This window comes from Electrophorus electricus, chromosome 5, assembly GCF_013358815.1.
Source record: "Electrophorus electricus isolate fEleEle1 chromosome 5, fEleEle1.pri, whole genome shotgun sequence".
Classification (NCBI taxonomy): domain Eukaryota; kingdom Metazoa; phylum Chordata; class Actinopteri; order Gymnotiformes; family Gymnotidae; genus Electrophorus; species Electrophorus electricus.
This window is the reverse complement of record NC_049539.1, coordinates 7,232,432-7,245,834: the sequence shown is the minus strand read 5'-3', so window position 1 is coordinate 7,245,834 and position 13,403 is coordinate 7,232,432. Positions and strand designations below refer to the sequence as shown.

Below are 13,403 nucleotides of genomic sequence, written 5' to 3'. Positions count from 1 at the left end.
AACAAACGCACTGCTTTCTCACATTTAAACGTGGCCGTATGCAGCCAGTGCGCCTTCGCGTTACATTGCACTAAGGTAGCTGGAGAGATTTTTAGGACGGATCCTCATACACGTGGGTTCCAAGGTTAGTGTACTTGATGAAATCAGGTTAAACAGGATTTGGGTCGTGATAATACCGCTTAACCAGGAAAGCAAGTAGGGCAAAGTTTGTTTATTTGGGTTTGGAGAGGGGGCACAGGTCCACTGCCTATTTCCGAAACAAAAAGCCACTTAGAAAGTCCCTTAGAAGCGTTTATATTTTCACTTCCGGTTGCTCAGTAAATAAGAAGCGCATACCAGTATAAGGAAGAAGGATCCTGATTAATCCAATTAACTTTGTTAAAATCCTCAAATAATGAATGCATATTCTAAATAAGAAACATCATTACCCATCTTAGACTAGTTTGTGTGTTTGTTTTGTTTGTTCACAGCTTTAGATAACTGCCGTTTGTTTCAATAGCAAACGCTACCCTCTAGTGGTTACGTGCCCACACGTGCTTATGATATTCTATCCTTTGAAATCTCACAAATACTGTTTATCACATTAATACGTTTTTGAGAGAGCAAATTCTTTTGTGGATTATGAACTACCTTTGTTTTTAAAAGATGGAACTTTTTGGTCTTGCATAATCTGTCTTCAAAGTTTCAGCCTGAAACTCAACTCTCATTAAATCTTCTGTCAACAATAAAATTGATATTTTAGAACAGAAACCATTCAAAGATATGAAACCTTTTATTAATAAAAGTCATGATACACTCAAGGTGGTGAATTTGTGTTTTCCTTCACAACCCAATCTTCTGAGTTTAGCAGTTTTCTAAAATGTCTACTCTCCTTTAAGAAAAGAAAAAAAATGACTGACTTCTTGCATAACAAAACCAAGAAATATTTACAGCATGAAATAAAGCAGGGCCACCTAAAAGACCTTTACTGTATGATTCTCCAACAAACAGGCTGAAAAGGAGGCACTTTAAAATTAGACAACTTTCAGAATTTCAGACTTCATTTGAAAAGGCTGTTTTCACCTTTGCAACCAGGGCAATTTTCATGAAAAGACTCAGAAGGAAGCAGGACACCTTAAGATGAAAGTCAAAACTGAAGAGAGCTAAGGAAGCGTTTGAATTGCTTAAAATACCCAACTAAAACATAATGCAGACTTTTCTAGGAATCATCCCGCCTGCAATTGGTCAATGTAGGTCCAAACCTCTGGAATAACAACAGGCAACACAAAGGTTAACTGGTCAATGATTTCAGCCACCATGACCTAGTAAGATATGTAGCTACATAACTCAATAGCCAGAGGTTGACCCATTTGGCCTTTATGGATTTGATATAATTCTGGATCATAATTGATTTGAAAGCAGTGGAAAAGCACGATGTGTAATAAAAAGTGCACCAGTGTTTCCAAAATCCCAATATTGCAGAACTTACCCAGATTAGTGCTTTCTTAGCTAAAACACATCTGGTTTAGCCAATGAATATCTTGGTAATAAGATAGATACAAGTATCTTAGAGCCTAAAAAGCACTAAATTGTGTAGTAATGTACAAAACGATTTCAAGGACCAGGACTAGGAAAGACGAAGATTCAGAATGCCTTGAGAAAGAGCTGATGTTGGTTTCGGGTTGTTTAACGTGTACGTTTGAGTATATTCAGCACACTGAACCTTTCTAAAGACATGAGACAATTCACTGGGTGCCTCCAAGGAAGGTTTCAGGTCTGGTTCAGATCTCCATTAAGGAATCGAAGAAAAAAAAAGGCTCCAAGAACCCGACCTTGTATGTGAGAAGACCGGCACGAAGAGACTTCCCTCTACACAGTACTGTTCTCAATCTGAAATGAGATCACATGAAACACCAGGCAGCCTTAACTCTGGGCTACTGCCACATTAGTCCCTCACAGCCAACCATTCCAGCAGAAGCAGAGGTTAACAGGCTTTGATTGAGCATGAGAGCGCCTGACGTTTCGCCTTAACACCACTCTCAAGGAACCACTCTAAATATGTGAGCTACACGACCTACAGCTCTGAGGAATTGTGAATCTTTTCCTCTGCTGAGTAGAGGAATATTGCTAGTGTGATCTAATCAGTATGAGCAGTATGCTTTGAGGTATTTGTTGGAAGCCATTGGTCTAGCCAAAAGTGGGGGACTGAGCAACAAAACCATTTACCCTGGTTAGCAATTGGAGGGCTGAGAAATTTTGGATTAGTCACAGTAATCCACAGGATTATATTCTGGATCGTAATCAAGGGAATTAGACATCTGTTATAGTTGCCAATTATATACTGATGTTGTGCCTTAACAATTTAATGCCTCACCTGACTATCCTTACCAACAATTTTCTTCCTCCCTCAACTGTCAAGCACATCTCGTGTTAAATAAGATTCAACCCATGTATTCCAAATCTGACAACAATCGCATAAAAGGGAGTGTGGGGGGACAAGAAAACAAAAAACAAACAAACAAAACTACTCAGTCTCATGTGAACAGCAACATGTAATTACGTATGGATTATTTACAATAAAAACCAGATCATTCCAAGAGTGTCAAAATCAACAAATGGGGAAACTAAACAAGAATTGCATGTAAAACAAAACACCATGAGTAAAAATAAAAATGTCTCCAATGGTTCCAAATATTTGAAGATGGACTTTGTTGGTTCAGTCCCAGACAGGGCATCACAGCTCTGATGCCAGTGCTGTGGTCACCAGCCCCCCACCTCTGGGTCTCCAACCCTCAAAACCTCAGCTCCACCCATTCCAAAGACACCCAAGCCAGCTAATACCAGCCGTCTAGAGACCCCAGTTAAGTGGATCAGGAGCTGAAAATCTGGTGGGGTGGGAGAGCTCTGTCAGAAGGGGAGGTGGGACCACTGCACCTCCAGTGGAAGGATGAAGGGAAACATAAAAGAAAAGGAGAAAAAGGGTCAGAGGTCAGATCTTCTCCTGGATGAAGGGGTGCTGCAGGGCCTGGTTGATGCTGATGCGTTTGGCTGGGTCCAGCATTAGAGTGCCGTCCAGCAGGTCCTTCAACTGCATCACCTTCTTCCTCTGCTCCTCCGGCAGACGTTGGCCGCCAATCAGGTCCGCCAGTAGGTCTTTAGTGGGGTTAATAGTGCTCATTACAGTCACTTTCTCCTGGATCGTGAGGGACAAGTGAGTTAGAGTGAGTCCAAGTACGACAGAGCAAAGGTTTATGTGTAAAGCACGTATTGACATTATAGCTGTGGTAAGGTAGTAAATGTTCTTTTTATCATTGAGACAACCATTAAACATGAATTGCGCATTTGGAAATGCATGAAATCCACATTTTGACTGTGCTGAACTTCAGCACTTTTGACTCTTTTAGTCAATGAATAGACAGTTCCGTTAAATTTAACCAACCCGCTCAGTCACTTTGTCCACTTCTATGTACAGAAAGTTCAGGTTCTGGTCGAAATGCTGATCTTTGAACAAGCCTTTCCGGATCATCTAAAGAGAGACATGGAAAGAAAGCCTAATATAACAGTAGAAAACATTGACAAATCATACCAAATGCCAGAGAAAATCATCACATTTATGCTCCAAAAATGAAAACAGTTTTTGTCCAACCTTGTTGGGCATCTTGCCCTTGAGGTCCATGGCCAGTTTGATCATGTGGTTGTTGGAGGAACCGGGGAACAAGATCTTCCCCGTGTAGAGCTCATAGAGGGTGCAGCCCACCGACCACATATCAATCCCATAGTCATAAGGTTTCCCAATAACTGAGAGAGAGAGAGAGAAGTTGCTTCTGTAGACATTTCTAATATAAATCTCCACATTTCTAACTTAAATTCTGAGCACTACAAATAAGGACAAATTAGAAATGTTTTGTTCTGAACATTCATATTAAATTAGCTACAGCCTTGACTGGATTTGTGTTCAGGTCCCCTTGGCCAGAGGGGGATGAAGCCCGAGTGGAGGTGTTCTTACTGATCTCAGGAGCTCTGTAGAACCTGCTGACCAGGTAGGGTGTGATGTCGTTATCCGCCACGTGGGAGGCCGAGCCAAAGTCGCACAGCTTGAGGATGGTCTTGGACTCGTTCACCTGCAGGCCGGAGAAGAGCAAAGGAACCGGAGTGAACTTACCTCCATATTCCACAACACAATTAATATTCAGCACTGCCATTGCTGTAACATGGCTCAATAAAAAAAAATGCAAAGAATCAACACTTCCATGATTGGGTAGGAACACTTCTAATGCCCAGTCGGCCACCAGAAGTCCCTGGGACACAGAAGGCACCAGCTACGTTCTTCTGCGGCCCTGGTTAAGCTTACCAATATGTTGTCGGGTTTGATGTCGGCGTGGAGGATGTTACAGCGCTTCAGGAGCTTCAGGGCCAGGAAGAGCTGCTGGCTGTAGGAGCGAACGGCCTTGATGTGGAGCCCCACGTCCTTACCGTACTTTTTAAGAACCTCACGCAGATTCATACTGGCAGGGGGGAGATAGGGGTGAGCACATTACATTATGTAGAGGAACTCAACCAAGAAATAGCCCAGTCCTGATTTTTTTAATACAAGCCCTCAAAAACCACATCCTGGAATAAGCAGATAGACAGAGAGAGAGAGAGATAGACCGACCGACCGACAGGGAGACCTGTGCAGTACCTCAGAGGCTCGAACACCAGACACAAGTGCTGTTTGTGGTAGAAATGCCTGAAGAGGCGCAAGCAGTGGAATTTATCATCGGGATCAGCATCGTTGAGTTTCTTCAGAAACTCCAGTTCCTTCAGCCCTGTCTTCTGCCTGGGAATGGGGAAAAATCACGCAGAAAAAAAATTACTACTGATGGGAAGGAACCGTTAGGATAAAGAAAATGGCAAAATCAGGTCACCAGAAATGATAAACATAGTGTTTAAACACTACCCCTTGCTTGACTGGAATTTACTTAGAGCACCAGACACATTAATAATCATCAAGTCACTACATTTAAATGCATTGTAAAAGCAGATGTACATCACTACCAGTAAGGAACGATGTACTTACATGAGTTCATTGTTGCGGATGATCTTGACTGCGACCTCCTGGCCAGCACGGGCGGTGTCTCGGGCCCGGACTACGTTGCTAAACACGCCCTGGCCTGTGTAGCCATACACATCGTAGCGCTTATCTAGCATCTCGCCAATGTTCACACCTACAGACAAACGGAAAGAAGAGAAGTCAGAATATGACAGCAGATGACCATGAAAAAGAAATCATACTGTTTAGCATCAAGTGTGCATATGCATAAAGACCAAAAACAGCACCAGCTCCAATGCAACCAAATTCTGACAAAGCCGTGCACACCGGTAGCAATGAAAAACTCAGTGATTTCAGCAGAACAAGAGATACATCCACACAGATGGTTTGTATAAAGATTTGTTGATATTGCTATGGAAACGCATCAGCAGCCACTTTAGATTCACTACTTGCATTCAATATCCGCTGTGACAAACAGGCATTTGTTCAAGCCTTCAGTTCAGGGAACGCAGCCCGGCTGGACACTGGTCAGGGCTTTGCTTGGGGGGTGGGGTCCACTGACTTACGGTAGTATCCTTCAGCGTCTGTCCAGTTGTCCCTGAGATTGGGGTTTTCCTTGAAGTCCTTCCCAATGCCCACAGCTCTGAGCCTGGCACTCTGTGCAGGTGGGAGAGGGTTAGAGAAAGAGAGATGAGTGCCACAGAAAGATGTTCCAGTCAGAGTTCATTTTCACTTTACCAGCGACATCTAAAAATGAGTGAAGTGGAGTAATAGAGAAGATTCTCTGCATTAGATTCTTTAACCCTTCCACTTACATCAAAGTCCGCAGCAAACATGTCATCCGACTCAGTGAACATGTCGGGGGCCGAAGGCTTCTTTGTGTTGGCTCCTAATCACCAAAGAGAACAGACTAGTCAAACACTCTCTTTACATACAAAGTCAGGAAAGGTCCACTGAATTAAATTCCATTATATGTCAGAGGACCCATTTCACATGACGGAGTTATTAATGTGAAGACATGACTGTAATTGAAGAATCTGAGCGTGCCCCATCCTTCAGCCTGTTTAATGCCATGCAATTAAACCAATGCAATTAATAGGCTCTCTTTCCCCATTCTCACTCCATGCGCTTACTTATACAGCCTCGACCTACGTATCCGTGACAACAGCACGGCAATCGTACACAGCTGCATCACCTGCCCATCCTCTCTGGTCTAAGCGGTCCCCCGGCCCCCCCAGAGCCTGGAGCAGCGGCCCACCTTCTTTCTCCTGGGCGATGAGGTTGTGCTTGGCCTTGACGATGGCCTCGAAAGTGTTCACATTCTCGCGCTCGTACTCCTTGACGTCGGCGGCGGCGCGCTCCAGGATGTCGTCGGGTGAGGCGGAGCGGCTGCGCGTGCTGCTCTGTGGGCTGCTGGGCTCCGACGCCATCGAGCCCATGTTGCTGTCCTCGTTCACGGATTTGTATTTCTGACACAGTGAAACACAAGGGGGGGGGGGGGTTTAGCGCATCGGAAATCACCGCCACAACAAAGAGCAGCTGCAGGAATGACTGCGTATGAGGACAGAGGCGGTTGGAGTCGGCTGATAAGAGAAGGGCAATTACTGGAGCCGTCACTCAGTACAACGCGAACTCCGAGCTGGAACGGCCGGCTCAGACGTTCCGTGTACAGCGCTTGCCTTACCGCTCCATGCTTATCTGCATGTGTTCAAAAACGACGTGCAAGCTCAGTGACGCCTCCCTTCTCTGTATGCATCGGTCGCGTTACCAACCAGCGGCCTTTAAAAGGTCCAGCATGCTACGCGTTCAGAATGTACTGCTTCTAACCATGCAGCCTGACAAAAAAAGCTCTGCGTGAGATTCACGCCTCTTTATAGCAAAGGTGTAACAGTCCACACTTTTATGTTCCGGTATGCAGACATGGAGAGTGTGCTGTTAGTGAGGGCCAGGCCGTTGCCCACCTGTACGATGGCCAGTCTCTGTTGCCGTCGCTGCTCAATCAGAGCCTCCTCATCCTCCTCTTCAGCGTCAAAATCTTCCATCCTGGAAACATTGTTCATGTTCGTAATGCCAAACAAGCAGCACTGACCAGCACAGAGCCTATAGTACAGTGACCCCTACATTGTACTATACCCCTATAGTACAGCCGCCCTACAGCTCCATGGTCGAATCAGTAGCTGCCTTACAACCTGACTCACCTCACCAGCTCTTGGTACATGCAAAAAGATGTGCTGATGTCCATAGCACTGGGCCCAAGAACCAGTGAATGAAGGTCTGATTAACATAATTTGGGGAACCGGGAGGACTGGGCTTAAAACGGACTTATGCTACTTCCAACCACAAAGGGAGGAAAAGTTCCAGTCCCCAGACCAAAGTTTCTGTCTATGGAAAATCTGAACTTACACAAGCGACTCAGATCTATCCACTGTTACACTGGTAACTCCTCATACTCACACTTCTTCAGAGGAGGAGTCTTGGTCCGCCTTCATGCCCTCTGATAGACTGCCCTTGAACTTGTCTTCGTCCCGGCTCCGCCTCCTCCGGCGCTCGCGCTCCCTGGAGGTGGAGCGACGAAGTCTGGCACGACCGAACCGATCCCTGTCCCCAGACCTGGGAGAAGACAGGGCAAGATAGAGTGGCCACATTGTTTACACTGTCCTCCGTTACCTCCGTGAGTGATCCAGGGTCAGCCCTCCTAAAGCATGCTCCAGTTGGGCTTCCTCCTCTTGTGTGCTCACCTTCGTCTCAGAGGAGATCGGCTCCACCTCCTTGGCGAGGGGCGGGACTGGCGCCGCGGTGAAATGGACCTCCGTCTGAACGGCGAACGGCTGATTCTGCGACGCATCGGACTCGAGTCGCGCGACCTTCCAATCATGTCCATACGGGAGCGCTTCCTGAGGGAAGCACAAACAGCTCATCATCGCCAGGCACGGTGAGCTAGCTGGCCAGATGTCGTGAGGACGTTAACAGAAGGTCTGTAGTTGATCTCTTGCCTGTTGACCTACTTCTCAAACCTGAACCAGCACACCTGGTCCAGAGGACCCTGGTTTTAAAGCTGTCTGATTAAAGGACTAACTACAGCACTACTGCTGTTCTCCAGCGCAACCTGTTCTGGACTAAATCAGAACATTCCTGAGTTTCAGGTAAGTCTAAAAGCCTCCATTTATTCAGGTAACATGCGAAGTAGACGTTTCAGACATTGCTGTCAAAATCTCTGCGAGGGACAGAGAGTAGCTGATTTTGCTCCAACACATTCAGTTCAACTTGACATTATCTGATATGGTTTGGCAGCCTGCCTAATGGATGAATGTTATGTCCAGAAATATGACCAGCTAACAAGAGTTTCCAAGTTAGCTAGAAAGCTCATGAACAAACTCATCGTACCTGGTCAGACCATGCAACTAGACACAATTTAATCTCAGTTTCAGTTTAAAGACACTCCAAAGAGTTATAGAAAACATCACAGCTACCTGAGAGTGCATAGGGAAGACAAACACTATACTCACTTCAGTATGAGCTACGGCCAGCTTGATCTATGAAACAAGGAGGAGGAGTGGTCCAGACCTGATTCAGAAGTCTGTTTTAATATCAAACTTAAAATAGAACTGATCCTCTTTAACACCATGAGCAGCCAAGAGACCGACCCCTCTGGCTAAATCACAAGGCCACGGTACAGTGCAGTGTATAGTTATCCAATGAGCTAGCTATAGACTACTCTAGTAATAAACGCCTACGTGTTGTGCGACCTGCTGTCGATGACAGCACACCGTCTTGCATGCCACCATCTGCATTCAGTTTCCCTGTATGAGGTGCGCAGATGGTGGAAACGAAGGAGCAGGTTTTGCGCCAGTATTCCACCCACTGGAGAGGGGTGCGGAGTAGAACAGGGATGGGTGGGCTCCAGGGAGGTAGCGGGAGCGCATGCATTAAGGACCCTCAGAGCTACTGATTCTCGCCGATAGGCTACTTGGGTTCTAGGGGTGAGCCATCGCCATCAGGAGAGAGTGCACTACAATACACCTTTCTCTACTGTCAACATTGCCCACGTGCACGTTCCATAAATAAAATAGAGATGTAGACCGATTACAAAGCGCCTGTAAAGATGAAAATGATGTCACATCAGCAAATTAAAACCAGTCACAAGCAGACTGTATTGATTTAGGCCAATTTAACTTTTGCATGATGCAGCCCTTTTTTTATCTGGTTGATATTCCTTCCTTCAGCATCTCAAATTGTTTATTTTTGAAGACAATTAATTAAATTCTTCTCTCAGTGATACTAATTTTTCATAGCTCTTTGTGATATCGTAAGTCACGTACTTATTTATGTAGTTACTCATTGTTAGTTGTACAGTACTGATACCTGGTACCAGTACCTACTTGTTGTACTCCCTTACTCTTCTTTAATGCTGTCAGGCACCCTACCTGGCAGGGGAGTCCCTCCTGCGATCAGCTGAGCGGCTCCGCCCCCTTCTGGCTGGCGACCTGTTCCGGGAGGGGGAGTGGTTATGTTTGGAGGGGCGCTCGGTTGAGCCTGAGGGCGGATGATGGGGCTGACGCTCCCTTTGTCGGGGGGAAGAACTCCGGCGCCTGGGACTCGCCGGCCGCCTGTGGTGTGGCGAGCGGTTCTCCTTCCCTGATGAGGCATCTTTGGAGGGGGACTTCCCGGGCCTCTTATCCCTGTCAGTATCTGCGCGGCTTGGGTGACCCTCTCTGGAGCGCGACCGCCGATCCCGTGAGTGGCTACCGCCTCCCCGCGACCCCGACCTTCGCCCGCCTTGCTCCTGAGTCCGCCTCTCCTCCGTCCGGGGGGAGGAGCGCCTGTCGGGACGACCCTTTGGTTCGGCCCTCCTCTCTGCTGAGGGTCGCCTCCTGCTTGTCAGACTGGGCGACTTCCTCCCCCTCTCTTTGGACTTGTCCTGGCTACGCGAGCGCCTCCTGTCTTTGGATCGGCTCCGCTCCCTGCCCGCCTCTTTGCCACCTTTTGGCGCCCGTCCGCCCTTGCTCTCCCGGGTGGCCCGGTCCCTGGATCGGCTCCGAGTGCGCCGCTTAGCCCCAGTCTTGCCGCCGTCCGGCGACTCCCTCCTGGCCCTGCCTCCCTTGCTGCTGTGGTCCCTGGGCGAGCGCGTTTTACTCCCGCCGCCAACTTTTTGCCGTGGCTCGCCGTTGCGCGCCCTCTGACCCTCAGCGTCCTCCTCTGAGCCAGAGTTGTAGCCCTGCAGGATGAGGCCCATGCCTGACTGCACTTTGCCCTCCATCAGCTGGCTGTCCAGCTCAGCTTTGATCAGCGCCCTCTGCTTCTCCAGGTCTTCGAGGACGGCCCGGTCGTCCACGTTGGGGTTTTCCGAAGAAGGCGAGCCCTCGTCTGCCTTCTTGGCCGCTACAGCGGCCGACGGCGCTGGGCCCTCTTTGCGCCTGTGCTTCTTGTGCTTGTGTCTGTGTTTGCGCTTGCGCTCCTTCTCCTCCTCAGATGCATGCTTGTGTTTCTTGTGTTTGCTGCGGTGCTTGTGTTTCTTCTTCTTGTGCTTGCCACCACCGCTGCTGCTGTGATGCTTGGAGCCTTCGTCCCGGTTCTCTCCATTCACTTCGGCTTGCTCCTCGCCCTCTTCCTCATCCTCCTCAGACATGTCACCGTTCTCATTACCACTCTTTTCTGGACTCTCCAAGTCATCTTTCCTGTCAATACAGGAAATTGTACAAAACAATTACAATACGCATTACGACCACTTTGTTTAGGCATGACCTTTCATGTCAGTTATGAAATACAATCGTTTAGATACACAATTTTCGTGTCTCGGCTGATGCCTGTGCACCATTCTACCATTTCCAGTCTGTTCTGGTTACTTTAGGTGTTTCACACGAGTGCTCCAGTGAAGAAACCAGCCAGCGAAGTTTAAGTTGGCCGCCAAGGCACCCGCGCGTTACCCAGATATGTTTGCTATTGTTTCCACTGAGATCACATATACCACGGAACAACCAAGAAGGTTTCAGCCTTGGGATATGGCTTATTAAATTAAAATAGCTCTTTTAGTAATATTTCTAGATATTGAGTACATTAACTAGTTAGTTAACATGTATTACCGCTAGCAATGGCGGATTAGCTACCGTTAGCGAGCCAGCTAACGTAACCTAGCCAACAAGCTACCGAGCCAACTAACAAGGAAACGTGCCTTACAAATCCGGCGACCTAACGTTTCTATTCTCTACAGTTAACTCATGACGAACACACTGGACAAGAATAGCGGATTTTACAAGAATACCGACTGGAAACGACACCGTGCCTTATACAAGTGCCAGTAGCCTCGCTGACATTTACATAAAAGGTCGCAGAAAACTGGGCATCTTAACTAGCGAGCTAGGTTAGCATCGTTAGCTAGGTTAGCTAACCGACTAGCCTGATCGCCTTAGCTGGAGAGAGCACCGATACGAGAACATCTTCTATTTCGTATGGAGCAAAATGTTGAACCATAACACGTTCGAACGCATCGGGAAGGCTTCTCTCATCCAATTACCAGACGATTATATAATACACGTGTTCTTACCCATTATTCAGCCGCTCGCTTTGTAAATCCATTTCCACATCGGCCATTTTCTTCAACTAGTGGCCCTTGGTTTTCTTCTTCTGTGGCATTATGATGGCAAAAAGAAAAGAACCCAAAAAGCGGCACAAGTATGTCTGCCCCCTAGCGTTCATGCCTATTAACTGCATCTGAGTGACGCGACCCACCGGTTTTTCACGTTAATGAAGGTAAATTATTACGAAAGCCCTGAGTGTGGCCTTGCATTATTAAATCTCAATGACGTATTTAAACAATCTTTGAGTAAAATTGCTTAAAATGTTTACATTTTCCAGAGTCAATCCGGTGCCTTATCCCACACAACATATATAAATAAGTAGGTGATGTATTTTTTGCTGGCTTTCCATTTGTCTGTATCTAAACTGTTAAATTATCAACATTTTAGCAACAAGCTCTTCTTATTTTTCATAGTTTTTTGTACATAACCTTCCCTTCACAATGTGATCATATAGAATAATGAGTACATAACTATTACGGATAAGACATATATTAATGTATGAGTAGTTTATGGCAAAAAAATTTTTAAGGCCCTTAACTTTGTGGTGAGTTCTTTCAAGTTTAAGAATGTTTTAATTATTTGAAAACTTTAAACATTTTTACACACACACACACACACGGAAAGGTTTAAGAATGTTAATGAATAGTCATATTGAGTTTTATGCTATCAAGGTATCTGCTCCCAAATTAGCTGTAAACAATATAAACATAAGCAAGAAATGTGACTATAAAGTCATAAGACAAATCGTACTTATTAAAAGGCAAGTCACTCCTCACCTGTACTTTTTCTAGAATTCCATTATTTCTGATATTAACTTGAGTAAAACATGGCTGCTTCACTCCAAATACTATATTTCCAGCAAAATTAAATAATTCCATTTAAAATACTACATATTTTCACTAATGTCAAGGACAAATGTAATTTCTCTATAATTAAGGTTGAGAACAAATACAGAAAATTAAGCCTACCTAGGAGTTTTTGATTAGAACATTTCCAATTAATATAGAATATTTCATTTGTTGACATCGTAGTAGCAGAAGTAGCTTCTTTCTGTTTTGATAGATCTTGTACATCTCTTCTGTACGTGCAGTGACTCCTGACATATATATTTTTTAATAAAGCCATTTGAAATCAAACAAGTACCTTACAGTTTATTTAAATAATCTATATGCATAATGAATAAAGGCACTAGTGGCATTCCACCATATTTTTCAAATGAGAAACTGACCACATTTGTGATATCAGATGGCAGCCATTCCCATGCACTTTACATGTAATGTGATCCATCACCCTTCTGACACAAGCTTACTCATCATTATGTTCAATTTTTATCTGGAGTTTATATTTAATAGTTTGTTATATAATTAACTAATCACAGTTAGCAAGAGATATTATGCACACCCAGAGGCACCTGCAGCCACTGGACCAATCAGAAACCTGGCTGTTAAAGCTGGACCAATCAGAAACCTTGACATGAAAGCTAATATGTATTTAGCTAAACGATCAGAAAACTACACTTAGGTGGTAAGCAACTATATCAGCACTGTCCTTTGTTGTCATATTAATCCCTGTGAAGCTTGCTGTACTACTGGAACTGCACCTATGCCACGTTTTAAAAACTTTTTTAAATACCCACTATAATATTTTGTTCTTTTTTAACATACGCGTTTATTTAAATGAGTGCAATTTTTTTTAATCAAATGTTTGTCACCATACTGATTTTGCTATGCATATGCACTGAAGTGGATTCTCACACTAAAACAGAAGTGCTGCAAGGTCCATGTTTTCACACATTTTGCACGTTGACTTTCGTAGCT

General features: G+C 45.3%; 1 protein-coding gene across 1 annotated transcript; it reads right to left on the bottom strand.

The window, feature by feature from the left end:
* Positions 1-756: 756 nt before the first annotated feature.
* Positions 757-11,629, bottom strand: prpf4bb (pre-mRNA processing factor 4Bb). The gene is made up of 15 exons (XM_035526280.1): positions 11,553-11,629; positions 9,436-10,686; positions 7,750-7,905; positions 7,466-7,621; positions 6,973-7,054; positions 6,270-6,480; positions 5,827-5,900; positions 5,578-5,668; positions 5,039-5,186; positions 4,661-4,798; positions 4,331-4,484; positions 3,986-4,100; positions 3,626-3,777; positions 3,419-3,505; positions 757-3,172 (listed from the first exon to the last, which is right to left on the bottom strand). The coding sequence occupies exons 1-15, from the start codon at positions 11,597-11,599 to the stop codon at positions 2,969-2,971; spliced, it is 3,066 nt and encodes a 1,021-aa protein (XP_035382173.1). The 5' UTR covers positions 11,600-11,629; the 3' UTR covers positions 757-2,968.
* Between the last annotated feature and the right edge of the window lie 1,774 nt (positions 11,630-13,403).

Bases quoted from the DNA above. Each gene is read 5' to 3' on its own strand.
- prpf4bb (XM_035526280.1), bottom strand. From the start codon at position 11,599: ATGGCCGATGTGGAAATGGATTTACAAAGCGAGCGGCTGAATAATGG. The intron at 5,901-6,269 runs GTGGGCCGCTGC...TTTGGTGATTAG, and splicing joins CATCGCCCAGGAGAAAGAAG to GAGCCAACACAAAGAAGCCT. The intron at 4,799-5,038 runs GTAAGTACATCG...CCCCATTCCCAG, and splicing joins ATCCGCAACAATGAACTCAT to GCAGAAGACAGGGCTGAAGG.